This window comes from Gorilla gorilla, chromosome 10, assembly GCF_029281585.2.
Source record: "Gorilla gorilla gorilla isolate KB3781 chromosome 10, NHGRI_mGorGor1-v2.1_pri, whole genome shotgun sequence".
Taxonomy (NCBI): Eukaryota; Metazoa; Chordata; class Mammalia; order Primates; family Hominidae; genus Gorilla; species Gorilla gorilla.
Window position 1 is genome coordinate 121,735,329 of NC_073234.2, and position 15,049 is coordinate 121,750,377.

A 15,049-nucleotide genomic window follows, 5' to 3' on the forward strand; every position below is an offset into this window, starting at 1 on the left:
CCTGAGGGAAGCTTTTTCTGACATTCCTGAACCCCCTAGACTACAATTAATCCCTTTGCTACAGACACCTGTAGCCCTTGCTGCCTCCTTTTTGTTAAGAGGTCTTATAATTTTATGTTTGATGTCCATCTTCCCCACTTGATTGAAATGCACTATTTATGGAGGAGCTATGCCTGTATTGTTTGTTGCTGTATCCCTATTGCCTAGCATAGTGCCTGACATACAGTACAGGCTCAAGACATATTTGCACATTGATTTATTGAAAACTGATACTCAGGTTCTGAAGAATAAATAAATGCACCTGAACTGTCAAAGTGCTAAAAGTAGGCAATCCAGAAATGTCTGGGGGTAGGAATCACAGCTGCAAGAGGCACTTCCTGGTTAACCTCGCCCTCCGACCTCTAGTTGGAGCCACCCCTTTGGATCCTACTTCAGCCTTTCTGGAGTCAGTGGCTCACAGGTTTCCTGAGACAAAGAGAAGAGGCTTGAGACTATTATTACAGATCAGTCGTCTTTAGAAGCAAAGTTGGTTCGTGGATTGAATTTTCAACCTTACAGTACCAATTATAAATCCTGAGGCATTCTATCAGTTAAGACAACTTAGAATATTTGATCCCATTCAGAACTTTTTCATTTGTTTTAAAGCAGGAAAAGTAAAGGAAGTCAATGTAATAACTTTTCTTCTTTAAAATGTGGATCATAGTCCTCTTGGGGATGTTGTTCATTTAATATTAACATTTTTTAAGCTTGCCATGTATCGTGGGTGTATCTGTTTGGTTTCCTTTGGTAACTGCATTTTGCCATGACCCTTGATACCAGCTCTACTGCTACAACCCTAGGCTAGGCCACCGTCATCTCTGGCCTGGACCCTTTCAGTCCTAACTGGTTGCCGTGTCTCCATTCTTAGCCCCCAACAGTTCATCTTCCGTATCCACACAGTAGCCTTAATGATCTTTTTAAAGAATGAGCTATATTAGATGATTTCTTTGCCAAAAACTCTTCAATGGTTTTCAATTACTCAGAGACCAAAAATCTAAGCATTTCCCTATGGCCTGGATGGCCCCACTCCCCTGACCCCGTCTCAGTGCTGTCCCTCCTGCTTGCTGTGCTTCAGCCACACTGGCTTCCTTCCTTACCTCAGGGTTCACCAATCTGGATCTTGTCTCAGAAACTTTGTTCCTCTGACTTCTTCTTTTTGAATGTTCTTTTCCCAGACCTTCACGTGGCTCTTTGCTCTCCCCTTCTGAGTCTGAACACAAAGGTCACTGACTTAAAGAGGCTTTTTCCCACCATCCAGTGAAATCAGCACCCTCTCCGTAACTGTGTACCACATTGTCTCATTCTTTCTCATAGGTCTGAAATTGTCGTATTCATTTTTAATGTATTTTTTGCCTTTTTGTCCCTGCTAACATATAAGCTTTTTGAGGTCAGAGACTTTTTTTTCACTGTAGTATTCCCAGTTCTTAAAACAGGGCCCTACACATATTGGATGTTTAATAAACATTTATTGACTAATACAAATGAATTTTTTGAGATGGAGTCTTGTTTTAAAGTTAAAATTTGTATTTTTTATGAGGTAAAGCAAAAGACAGGGCATATCTGTACTTTAAATTCAAAAGTGGCGAGTACAGGCCATAGTGAAGGCATTTTAGGCTCAGACAGACTGTGGGGTTTGAATCCTGGCTTTGCTGAGACCATACCTGAACCTCACACTTCCCAAGAATAAGATGGGGGCTACACTACTCACTTCAAATGCATACTCACTAGCATAAAAGTGCCTTGCACATAAATACTTTGATACTATGGAAAATATTAATCTCTCTTCTCTTCAGTTTCTGCCATGGCTAGAAAATGTGAGCAAGGGAAACAAAGTACAGAGTTAGGACACATTGCCTTTGTTTAAAGATAAAGTCTTAGCCGGGTGCAGTGGCTCACACCTGTAATCCCAGCACTTTGGGAGGCTGAGGCGAGCAGATCACCTGAGGTCAGGAGTTTAAGACCAGCCTGCCCAACATGGTGAAACCCTGTCTCTACTAAAAGTACAAAAATTAGCTGGGTGTGGCAGTGCACGCCTGTAATCCCAGCTACTTGGGAGGCTGAGGCATGAGAATCACTTGAACCTGGGAGGCGGAGGCTGCAGTAAGCTGAGACTGTGCCACTGCACTGCAGCCTGGGCGACAGAGTGAGACTCTGTCTCAGAAAAAAAGAGATATACTTATCAAATTATGAATTCATTCACCATGCATGCATTTGTTAAGCACTCACTATATATCAGGCACTGTACTAGGCACAATGGTAAGTACCTACCTGGAGGACTTATGGCCTCTGCTTGGGAAAGGTATATAGCTCTGTGGGAAAACAGCCTCGTCAGTAATTACAGTGGAGGGACATGTGGTTTTCTAAAAACTATTACTAAATGGTAGAGAAGTTAGGTAGGAATGTGTATTTTAACGTGCACCTATTTTAAGGGATTGACATAAGGGGTGAAGCAAGGTGGCCACTTATTCTACTGTGAGCTCTTCCTAGGAAGGCTTCTATTTCAGCAGTTTGGTCTGGCTAACTTTAAATGGGACACCTAAGTCTGAAGTTGGCAGGCATTCAAATGCATGTGCCCTTGGGGCCAATCTGTTCTATTCCATGCCATGAAATTTCAGCTGGTGAGGAAGAGCAACTTTGCCATCTCATCCCAAAAATGTAGAACAAGTCTAAAGATCTATATAGAAGGGTAGCTACATAAATTATGAAATCTCTTTAGGACAGAATTTCATGAAGTTATTGAAAGCATTTTCAAGGTCTAGGGGAAACGACAGAATGTTAAATGAAAAGTATATATTTTGTATATATGCTCTTAGCTATGTTAAAATAATGCATTCAACAAGAAAAATATTAAAAGATTAATAATGGGCTTAAGGACAATTATTCTGTTTTTTTTTTTTTACATTTTATAAGATTTCTACAATGAGGATGTTTCTTTTATAATCAGGAAAAAGTTATGCTTATTTTAAAAAACAATTCATTTTATTACCATAGTTTGGCTGGTCGAGTGAAGCACATTGTTCACCAGGCCTTCTGGGACGTCTTGGATTCAGAACTAAATGCTGACCCTCCTGAGTTTGAACATGCCATCAAACTGTTTGAAGAAATCAGAGAGGCAAGTTGCTGTGTTGTCTGTGTCAGTTAGTGTCTTACTCCAGGAGGGCTGCTATAACAGACTGGCATAGCCTGGGTGGCTTATAAACAATAGAAATTTACTTCTCACAGTACTGGAGGCTGGGAAGTCCAAAATCAAAGCACCACCAGATTCGGCATCTGGTGAGGGCTCACTCCCTGATTCATAGATGGTGCCTTCTTGCTGTGTCTTCACGTGGCAGAAAAGGCAGAGAAGCTCTTTAGGGTCTTTTTGTTGTTGTTTTGTTTTGAGACGGAGTCTCGCTCTGTTGCCTAGGCTGGAGTGCGGTGGCACAATCTCGGCTCACTGCAACCTCTGCCTCCCGGGTTCAAGTAATTCTCCTGCCTCAACCTCCCAAGTATCTGGGACTACAGGCTCATGCCACCATGCCTGGCTAATTTTTTGTATTTTTAGTAGAAACGGGGTTTCACTGTGTTAGCCAGGATGGTCTCAATCTCCTGACCTCATGATTCGCCCACCTTGGCCTCCCAGAGTGCTGGGATTACAGGTGTGAGCCACCGCGCCCAGCCTAGGGTCTCTTTTATAACGGTAGAGTTCCATTCGTGTGGACCTCACCCTTATGACTTAATCACCTCCCAAAGGCCCCACCTTCTAATACCATTCCATTGGGGATTGGGTTTCAACATATGAATTTGGGGACAGAGGAAAACACAAATATTGAAACTATAGCAGTTTTTTCCCCCCAAAGATCATTTTATGTTCTTTAGTATTGGCCACTCTTTTTCAAAAAAGGATCAAGTTCACTGGCAGAGTTTCCCCCTGCACCTCCTGGAGTAGCGTGAAGGCTGGAAAAATAGTGCCATGGACACAGCTTAGGGTGATGCTAAAGCGCAGAGACTCTGGTTTAGTGACGGGTTCTCTCTTTAAGTCTCTCTTTCCTGAGTACTTACAGGGTAGTCATAAGAACTAAATGAGGTGACAGTTGTAATGTTAGCTAACATTTACAAGGCGCTTGCTCTATTCCAAGCACTAGATTGTTCATTTCTTCTTATCAGAACACTGTACAGTAGTTGCTCCTGTTATTCTTATTTATTAAAAATCCAAGTTTTCTGACTCATCCAGGGTCACACAACTTTGTGGGGTAGAGAGGGACTTGAACTGAGCCATACTGGCTCAGAGCGCAAGCTCTTAAGCATGTACTGTATGGATAAGCACAGTGTCCTCTGTAACTGAATAATCAATAAATAGGCTGCTTGTATATAATAAATATTCTATATGTAAAATATACTTAATCGACCCCATGGGATATTTTCATCTATCCTTTTTTAGAGTTCTTTTGGAGCCATGATCTGCACCTTGTTCTTTCTTCCCTGAACTTTTACCTGTAGACGTTTTGAAATGCAGCAGATCCTCGCATCATATTGATTTGTTCAACATTTTTTCTTTATAATGTTGATGAGAAAAGAGATAGATTCCAGCTGGGCGCCGTGGCTCATGCCTGTAATCCCAGAACTTTGGGAGGCCCAGGTGGGCGGATCACAAGGTCGGGGGATAGAGACCATCCTGGCCAACATGGTGACCCCATCTGTAACTAAAAATACAAAAATTAGCTGGGTGTGGTGGTGCACCCCTGTAATCCCAGCTACTCAGGAGGCTGGGGCAGGAGAATCGCTTGAACCTGGGAGGCAGAGATTGCAGTGAGCCAAGATCACACCACTGCACTCCAGCCTGGTGACAGAGCGAGACTCCATCTCAAAAAAAAAAAAGAAAAGAAAAGAAAGAAAAAAGATAGATTCCTAGCTGGGGCTGCCATCTGTGTGGAGTTTGTATGATCTCCTCATGTCTGCATAGCTTTTCTTTGGGTACTCTGGTTTCCTTCCACATCCCAAAGATGTGCATGTTAAGTTCATTGACAAGTCTAAATGGTCTCAGTCTGAGTGAGTGTGGGTGTGTGAGTGAGTGCATCCTGCAGTGGAATGGCATCCTGCCCAGGGCTGGTTCCTGCCTTGTGCCCTGAGCTGCCATGGTGGGCTCCTGCCACTTGCAACACTGAACTGGAGTAAGCAAGCTGGAAAACGAATGAATACAAATTATTGTAACATAAAAATTCATAAAGTCTTTGATAGTCATACAGAAGCACAACAATAAACAATGTGCCGTGAAAGTGCTCAGTGAGCCTGCCATAATTATTATTTATTTTTGAACTGTGTGGTGGTAGGAGGTGTTCCTTAAGAATTTTTGTTTGCAAACATTTCTTCCCCAATTTAACCTACCACCATGGCAGCTGTCACTCACTGATTCATCAAAAATTGGGTCAATCATTATCTTGTTTTTATTAATTTTTCTTGTATGTATAGCTCACATTTATCTCAGTGTTTAATATTAGAAGTGTTTGGGGTCTTTATTTAGAAGTTTGGTGATTTTTTTTGTGACCAGAAATATGCCATAGAAACTTAACCATTGTTTATATCAATAAGCCTATCTTAAAATTGGTTTCATTATATATCATTTCACTTAAAGTTGCAATTTCCAGGAACCTGTCAGCAATATTAAGTAAGGACTTACTGTGCTTTCAGTAATCTTGCTTCCTTGCTAGCTGTTTTTATTCTGACAGGAGCAGGAGTTTCCCATGGTGGGGGCCCTTTAATTCAGAAGATAGACCTTGCTATTTAGGGTTGAGACACTGGAATGCTCCTCTGATCCACCCGTGCAGTCAGTGCCAACTTCTGTGGCATCTGAGGCACTAAAATGTGGGCAAAGAGCTTGGTCATCTAGACACTGAGGTGAAAAGTGACAGCTTTTATTCACATCATGATGCTGTTAATTTTTATTTCTTTCCCTGTAGATTCTTCTCTCTTTTCTCACTCCCGGTGGCAACCGGCTTCGCAACCAGATCTGTGAAGTTTTGGACACAGACCTCATTAGGCAGCAGGCTGAGCACAGTGCTGTTGACATCCAAGGCCTGGCCAACTATGTCATCAGTACGATGGGAAAGCTGTGTGCTCCCGTGCGAGATAATGATATCAGAGAGTTAAAGGCTACTGGCAACATCGTGGAGGTGCTAAGGTTAGCACTTTTGCTGTTTGCATTTCCTAGAGTATCTTTGAGTTCATTCAGAAGGGAAGTTGGGCATCAGGGAACACAGAATAACAACTAGTACCCCAAATAAATTACTGACCCTAGAAGAAAACCATATAAGCAGAGACCATGTCAATTATTTACTGTATGCAGAGAGTTTTCACATAGAATGATCTGACAAGGTTGTTAGTTGGCACATAGTGGGCCCTGAAGATGCAATGATGAAAAAGACAGATATAATCCCTGACTCCAGGGAGTCTAATGGGCAGAGAGATCTTGAACAATTAATTACAATTGTGATAAGTGGAAGGGGAAGTAGAGGGTCTTAATAGAGCCTCCGACAAGGAACCTGATTTAGTCAAGGCTTCTTTATTAGTTAGGGTCACTAGCTGCTATAACACATAAACCCTAAATTCTCAGTGGTTTATCCAATAAAAGTTTGTTTCTCATGTCACAGTCCAATTCAGGGGTCCTTGATCAGACAACCCTCCACGTTTCATCCAGGGACCCAGCCTCCTTCTGTGCTTGGCTCTACCCTTGCTCAGGTCCTTAGAGTCCTCTGCATTCAGCTGGCAAATGGGAAAGAGACCATGGGGAAGACATATGCAATATATAGCCACCTCAGCCCAGAAGTGACACATTCCCTTTGACCATGACTAGTCACATGATCCCACCTAGATTGAAAGGGGAGTTGAGAAAGGTAGTTACAGCCTGGAAATACTTTTCACAGCCACAAATTTGCACTGCAGGGAGGGAGACTGGACCTTTAGTGGTCAGCCAGCCACATCTTCTGGAGCTTCTCTAAGGAAGTGGGGTGCATATTATGTCACGAGGATCTCATCTGGCTACATAGACGATAATTTCCTTGTGATCCAAGAGGGAAGAAGAGTCTGCAACACTTTTTGCCATTGAAGCAGAGTTTTCTTCTTTTTTGTGTGTGGTGGCCACATTGAGAATTGAGTTTTATGTAAATGTTTTGGAAAGGTAGGAGAAAGACTGGTCTGCATGTAGTGGGTAATTTACTTTGCAATCTTGGGCAGGTTAATAGACTCTCAAAGTGACACTCTCTGTCAAATGGGTGTTAAGTATCCTTAGAGTTGTGCTTGGCTCTGGCAGATTGTGATTCCTCGGTTATAGGATCCTTGCTTCTAGTTGTCGTATTACCCTAGTAAGATCTCAAATCTGTGATGTTCATCATGGTCATTTGTTGAGCGCCCACTGGGTGCCACTGCCCCCTGCACTTTACGATTGTTATCTCATTGACTGTTCACAACATCTCTACAAGGTTGAGGTTGTCCTCTTTCACAGATGAGGAAACTGAGGCTCAGAGAGACTGATTTACTTGTGTATATGCCCACAAATCTGGCCAGTTGCAAAGCTGGGTTTGGGCACGAGGCTGCCTAACTCTAAAAGGAAGTGTTTTTTCCTCAGTGCCTCACTGCCTTGTCCTTTCTTTTTTTAATTTTTCTTATTCCCTAAGGAATAGAGGCCATATACCCTGTGTCCTGGCTCTTTAAAATTTCAGGGGTTTTCAAATGAAAATTCCTTCTTGAATTTTTCTTATATCATTAAGATTGTTTATGCTTCTAGTAATTACTCTTGAGATCTGTGGAAGGACACATTTGCAGTACACGTGTATGAGCTTCTATGAAACATGACCCTACCAAATGGCAATTGGAACTTTAAAACCATGTTGGGGATGTTTATTGTTTTCAGCCTGGAACATAGATCATTGTTAGTGAATTTCAGCTTCACTTCTTAATCATCTCTCTATTTTAATTCTAAAATTTTTAGACAAATATTCCATGTCCTGGACCTCATGCAAATGGACATGGCCAATTTTACAATTATGAGTCTCAGACCACACCTTCAACGCCAGTTGGTGGAATATGAGAGAACCAAGTTCCAGGAAATTTTGGAAGAAACTCCAAGTGAGTATAATATAATGTGTATTTATATTGAAATTAGGTTAAAATGATGATTTTAAATGTTAAAATTTAAATTAAATTAAATTAAATTAATTTAATAAATAATAAATTAAATAAAATTTAATTTAATTTAAATTAAAATTTAAAATGTTAAAGGTTAAAATGGAAATTAGGTGATGTTTTCATTTTTGACTTCATATATAATATCACTAAAGAATTTTGGCCTTTCTATTAAACATTTTTTTACCTTCCAAAATTGACATCACAAACTTACAGTTGTTTATTCTGTCCAGGAACTGTGCTAAGCACTATTCGTTTCTTCATTCATTCAAGATGTATTTATTGAGTGCCTCCTGTGTTTCAGACACTGCTTAGGTGCAGTGGATACTGCAGCGAACAGAATGGAATACAGTTGCCATCCCCAAGGAGCTGACATTCTAGTAGGCGTGACAAATAAATAAACATATATTGTCAGGTGTATTATTAAGTGCTATGAAGAAAAATAGGATAAAGGGACAGTAATGGGTCAGAAGTGAGGACAGCATTGTTTTTTAGATGTGATGGACTGGGAAGGTCTCTGTAAGTAACATTTGAGTAAAGTTTGCAAAGAAATGAGGAAGGGGCATGTAAAGATGGGGAAAAGAACGTTCTAGCCTGAGGGACTGCAAGTACAAAGGCACTGAAGCAGAAACTTGCTTATGAGTTTGACAAACACAGGGCAGACATTGTGATGGGAGTAGAGTTGGTAAGGGGAGAGTGGTAAGAGATGAGGCTGAAAAGGAGATAAAGGCAGGTCACATAGAGCATTGTTAGTAAATGAGAGGAGTTTGGATTTCATTCCATGTGCGGTGGAAACTCATCAGAGAGTTTTAATCAGGGGAGCAACATCTGATTTTCATTTTTGAAGAATATTCTTGTTCCTGGCTACAGAATAGGTCATGTGGGAACAAAGAGGGAAACAGAGGTACCAATTAGGTGGCATTGCAGTTGCTCAGGCAAGAAATGATGGTGGCTTGTTCCAGATGGTAATGGTGGAAGGAGTGAGAAGAGACCAGATTCTGGATACATTTTGAAAGTGGAGTAATCAGATTTGCTGAAGATTGGATAAGGGAGAAAAGAGTTGAGGGTGACTCTAAGGTTTTTGGCCTCGTACAACCGGGTGAATGGTGATACAGTTTGAGTGAAACTGGTGAGACCAGGAGAAAGAAGGTTGGGAGATGACATGGAATCAAGAGTTCAGTTTGGTGATGTAAACTTTTGAGATTTCATTTGACATCAATGTGGAGATGTCAGGTAGGCATTTAGATATGAATGATGAGTTTACAGGAATAATGGAAACTGTATATGTATTTGGGAATCATCAGTATATGTATGATATATAAAACCATGGAACTGGGTACTAGTTAACACTTAGAAAATCCTTATCACATTCTAAGTACTTTACCTGTACAAACTAATTTAATCCTTGCAACAACTATATGAAGTTACCCCCCATTTTATGGGTGCGGAAACTGAGGCACCGTGAGGTTAAGTCACTGGCCTATGTAACACACTTGAAAGTATAGGAGCTCACCTAGGAAGGGAGCTTGGCTCCACAGTCCATGTTCCTGTCCATTATATTACACTGGGTGAGACTAACTAGGGGGAGTGAGTGTGGACTCTGAAAGAAACTGACATGGGGCACTCCAGCAGCTAGAAGCTGAAGTTGAGATGAGGAGGAGGGTCTAACAATGGAGACTATGAGGGAGTAGCCAGAGAGGTAGTGTGACAGTCAGGAGAGGCAGGTGGCCTGTAAGATACGTGAAGAAGGTATTTGGAGAAGGAAGGCATGTTTGGATTTGACAAGCATTGCTAAGTGGTCAAGAAAGACACAGGCCAACTTGACCATTGGATTTGACTGTTTGATGATGGTCAGTAACCTTGATGAGAGTGGTTTCAGTGGATTTGTGTGCATTAAAGCCAGACTGGGCAGGGCACGGTGGCTCACACCTGTAATCCTAGCACTTTGGGAGGCCGAGGCAGGCAGATCACCTGAGATCAGGAGTTCAAGACCAGCCTGGCCAACATGCTGAAACCCCTTCTCTACTAAAATCTAAAAATTAGCCGGGATGATGGCAGGTGCCTGTAAACCCAGCTACTCGGGAGGTTGAGATGGGAGAATCGCTTGAACCGGGGAGATGGTGGTTGCAGTGAGCCAAGGTCGCATCACTGCACTCCAGCCTGGGCGGCTGAGCAAGACTCCGTCTCGGGAAAAAAAAAAAAAAAAAAAAAACCCACACACACCAGACTGGAGGGGGATCAAGGAAAAATAGGATTAGAAGAAATCTTAGCTCATCAAATCTTCACAATTACCAGTTACCCAGTGAAGTAGGTACTGTTATTCCCTTTATCTTACAGGCAAGGAAACTGAGATGCCAGAGGTTGCACAGCTGCAAGAGGCTGGCTAACTGCTCATTGGCAAACTCTTGACACCAGCCTCTGGGGTTTAATTAACCACTGTTTAAGGCTGAGTTAGGTGGTTTCTGCCGAAATAATCAACACAATGGCCTTATATAAAAAAGACAACACAGGCGCCACATTTAAAGGGGCCCTGGCAGGCAGGAGCACATCCAGGGGAGAGCACATTGATCATGGAGGCCACCTGAGGAACCGTCGAGGAAGCTGGGCATGTTCTGCTTGGTAACAAGGAGACTCAGGTGGGCCATGGCCCCATCCACCCTCCCTGTTGACAGCAACTCAGAGACTGGTGAAATTCTGTAGGGCAGACTAGGATTCATGAGAGGGAGGAAGCAGACAGCTGGTTTTGACCTTCCTGATAGTTGGAGCTGTTTTAACTTTGGAATGGGCCTATTATAGCAGTAGTCAGTGCTAGCTAACATTTTGTATGAGCACTTACTACATGCTGAGTCCTTACTGTACCACTTTAGTAGTCTATTCAAGCATCACACTAGCCCTGTGAGGTTGGTACTGTTATCACCCCCTAATTACAACTGAGGAAAGAGAGGTTAAGGTACTTAGTCTAGATGACTACTAGTAAGGGGTAGAGCCTGGGTAACCCAGATGTGTCTCTGACTCAAAGCGTGTGCATTTAGATACTGTGCAACCCTGCCTCTCTTCAAACAAGATATCAACTGTGGGGGATATTGCAGAGGGATCTCTCACATCATCTGGCAGATTATTTAGTCATCTGGATAGCCAGTTATCTAGTCAGATAACTTTTAAGTTTTGTTCTATAACAAAAACTCTATGACTCCAAGGGCTATGTTGTTTTAGCTTCAAAGGGGAGGGAGTAAAGTGAAGTAGAACCCTACATCGAACCTGGATCTGAAACCTCAACTGTGGCAACTGTCCACAGCAGCATTTCTCTGAGACTTAGTGGTTGCTTTCATTTGTGTACCTGTGTATGTAAGCGCATGTACAAATGCACCCATATCTTTAATCAAGATAGCTTGGAATCTTGAGCAAATTCCCTAATAGGGTGAATTATGATTTTCTTCATCTCAAATTATTTGCCTATTTTTTTTCTGTTTTTTTTTTCCTTCTTTTTCTTTTTTTTTTTTCCCCCTGTTTGTCTTTAAGAGACAGAGTCTCACTCTATTGCCCAGGCTGGGGTGCAGTGGCATGATGATAACTTACTCTAGCCTCCAATTCTTGGACTCAAGGGATTCTCCTGTCTCAGCTTCCCAAGTAGCTAGGACTACAGGCATGTGCCACCATGCCTGGCTAATTTTTAAAACATTTTTTGTGGAGACGGGGGTCTGTGTTGCTCAGGCTGATCTCTAACTACTGGCTTCTTCCTGCCTCTCAACTTGCTGGGATTACAGGCATGAGCCACTGCACCTGGCTTGCTTCTCTTTTTAAAACCCAGGCTTAGTGACCTGTAATCCATTTGCAACTTTTCTATTGACTTGTATATTTTCAGAGATTTAAGAATAGAGCAAACCCAGCTTTGCATATAGGTCATTAATGCTTAGCAAGAGAAATCAAGAGTCCCAGAAGCAGAGTGTATGTCAGCTGTTAATTATGTCCCCAAGTCACTCTGCCAAAAGTCAGCCCCTATGCCCTAATATCCAAATAACAGCCTCAAAATGTTGGATTTCTGTGTACACATGATTATATAAGAATTATTAGAAAATTAATACAGAGAAGTACTCTAGATTTCTGAATTGGCTCCAGGAAAATATTTTATTTTGCCTAAGAGGAGATTTTATATAATTGCCTATTTTAAATATAGCCAGGAAAACCTTGGGAATGATTATCTGTACTAAGTAAGTAGCAACAAGATAACCACATTAGATCCAACATGTAAATTATCTGTGAAAATAGCAAGAGATTATCCCTGGGTGGGGGCCATAAGTAATTTTTAAGATACCCAGAAAGAAAGGCTTTATTTAGACAATACGTCATATCTGATCAAATGTTTTCATGAACTTTATTTCATGTTATTCTTTAAAAAAATTCTGCGGGACATAAATATCGCTTTCAGAATATTTGAAACTCTATTGTGATTGCCTTCACCTGTCACATGAGGGGGTTCAAGAAATATTTATGGAATATTTTAAAGAAGAGCAAACTGATGCTCAGTGATGACCTCCTTAGACTCAGAGTCATTCAGCTAAGTAAACAGTGGAGGCTGGGCGCCATGGCTTACGCCTGTAATCCCAGCACTTTGGGAGGCCAAGGCGGGCAGATCATGAGTTCAGGAGATCGAGACCATCCTGGCCAACATGGTGAAACCCTGTCTCTACTAAAAATACAAAAATTAGCCGGGTGTGGTGGCGCGTGCCTGTGATCCCAGCTACTTAGGAGACTGAGGCAGGAGAATGGCTTGAACCTGGGAGGCGGAGGCTGCAGTGAGCCGAGATTGCGCCTCTGCACTCCAGCCTGGGCGACAGAGCAAGTCTCTGTCTCAAAAACAAAACAAAACGAAACAAAAAACAGTGGAGCTAGGACTGGAAACCAGGTCTCCCAAATCCAAGTCCAGATTAAACCAAGCTGCTACTTTTTCAGCCTTCTTTGAATTTTTCAGTTTTGTGTTATATTACCTGAGTTGTATTGCAAGGAACAGAAACCAACTCTAGCTGACTTAGCCAAAGGGAAGTGAATGGAAGGATGGAGGAAGTTTGCAGGATCAAAGGAAAAGCCAAAATGTCAGCAATCAGAAGAATGTCACAAATCTGGATAGGAAAAACCAAGGGATAGCAAGGCTCCATTGTCACGATGGTTGAAGTGGGCTGTAAACGTGGGCCATCCCTGAACACTCTCACCACTCAGATCCCGGGAAGGAGTCGGCTCTGCTGGGCACGTGACTCTGCTCGGCCAGCCCCTGGTCGGGAAGATGGAGCCTCTGAATTGAGACTCACAAAAGAAAACATGGAACCAGAGGAAATGGTTTCTCAGAGAAAGCCAGCACCAAAAGAAGGGAAAGTGAGACGTTTCCAGGCAAAAAAAAAAGATGTCATGGATAAGGAAACTACATTTTTCTAACTGAAAATTGGGGTAGAAGCACGTGTAATACCATTGCTTGTTCTGGTGTCTGTCTCTCCCTTACTAGACTAGGAACTTCTTGAGTGCAGGGACTGTGCTTATTTACCTTTAAATCCCCAGTACTTGGTACAATACCTGGGACTGAGTAGGTGCCCAGTAGTTTTCGTCAAATAAACGAACGAGTGGAAAAATTCTTAATCCTGTCCCCAGGAAAAGCCGAAGTTGCAGGTGCCTCATGAGGCTGACCTTGCTTTTGGAACCAGAGAGAGCAGTCACCGTGCCAGCCTGTGAGAGTGAAGTCTCTGCCGATCCCTAAGAGAAGAGCCAACGTTTCACTCTAAACGCATGCTCCTTCTGCTTTACCGGTCATTCTCAAGTCTGACTACAGATTAGAATCATCTGGGGCGTTTAAACACAGAGGCCTGAGCCCTGCCTCAGACAGAATAAATCAAAGTCTCCAGGAGCTGTGCCCATGAACTCTTTTTTTCTTTTTAAAGCTCCCCAGGTGATTCTAAAGTCAGCCAGGATTGAGAACCACTATGCCACACTGTTGCTTTTGTTCAGGATAACTAAATGGGCTCTTAAATGTGTCAGCTGTAAATGATTAAACTTGCAGTATAAATGCTTATTACTGCCACATTGTAATTATATTCACGATGATTTCCATTCGCGCTCTCTCAGTTGGATGTCTTTTAAATGAAAGACTGCAAGTCTTTTACATCTTTATAAAACAGAACTAGCAAACCAAAAACATTTGCCAACTGAGGAGAAACAAGAGTTGTGAAATTCTGGGGGTGGTGTTGCTTTAGTGTGGCAAACAGAACTACTCATAAATTATCCCTGCTCAAGTGCTGGGTCCAAGAAGAATTTCAGTCTCTCTCTACTCTGCACCTGTGTTCAGGCTGTATTTCTTGGCAATTGTCACCTTATAAATTCTACCAAATGTATAACTGTATAAGAACTGTGGTATAAAAAGCAATTTGTTTCTAGTGGGAAACCTTAGAACTGGGCCTAAAGCAAAATAAAGTGAATTTTGTCCTAAGGCAGACAGCCCCAGTAGAGAATTACTGCCTCCAAACTTTCAGCCTCCTGGAATAGCCTTGGCATGTCAAATTTCATTTAGTTCATGATGTAAGAGACATTTTATTCAAAGTTAGAAGAACTACTTAGAGCAAAAGTAAATAAATACTATTTGTCATCTAAGTCCGTGGTTCTCAACGTGGTTCTCTTAGGGGTGATTTTTGCCACTGCCCCCGCCCCACAACATTTAGCCATGTCTGGAGACACTTGGCTCTCCCATCCTGGCAGGGCAGGGCGGGAGGCTGAGGAAGGGCATCTAGTAGGTAGAGCTTAGGGATGCTGCTAAACATTTTAGAGTGAACAGGGCAGCACTCAACAACGAAGAATTATCCAGTCCAAAATGTCA

At 42.1% G+C, this 15,049-nt stretch overlaps 1 protein-coding gene across 8 annotated transcripts in view; it reads left to right on the forward strand.

Annotated features, from left to right (window-relative positions):
• The window catches only part of TCP11L2 (t-complex 11 like 2), a 47,149-nt gene that overhangs the window by 13,319 nt on the left and 18,781 nt on the right, over positions 1-15,049 (forward strand). For all 8 annotated transcript variants that reach the window (XM_063694277.1, XM_063694275.1, XM_055358934.2 and 5 more), the window contains 3 exons: positions 3,031-3,151; positions 5,976-6,196; positions 8,003-8,139. In XM_063694277.1, the coding sequence (XP_063550347.1) occupies positions 3,031-3,151; positions 5,976-6,196; positions 8,003-8,139 (479 nt within the window). The remainder of the gene's footprint in view (positions 1-3,030; positions 3,152-5,975; positions 6,197-8,002; positions 8,140-15,049) is intronic.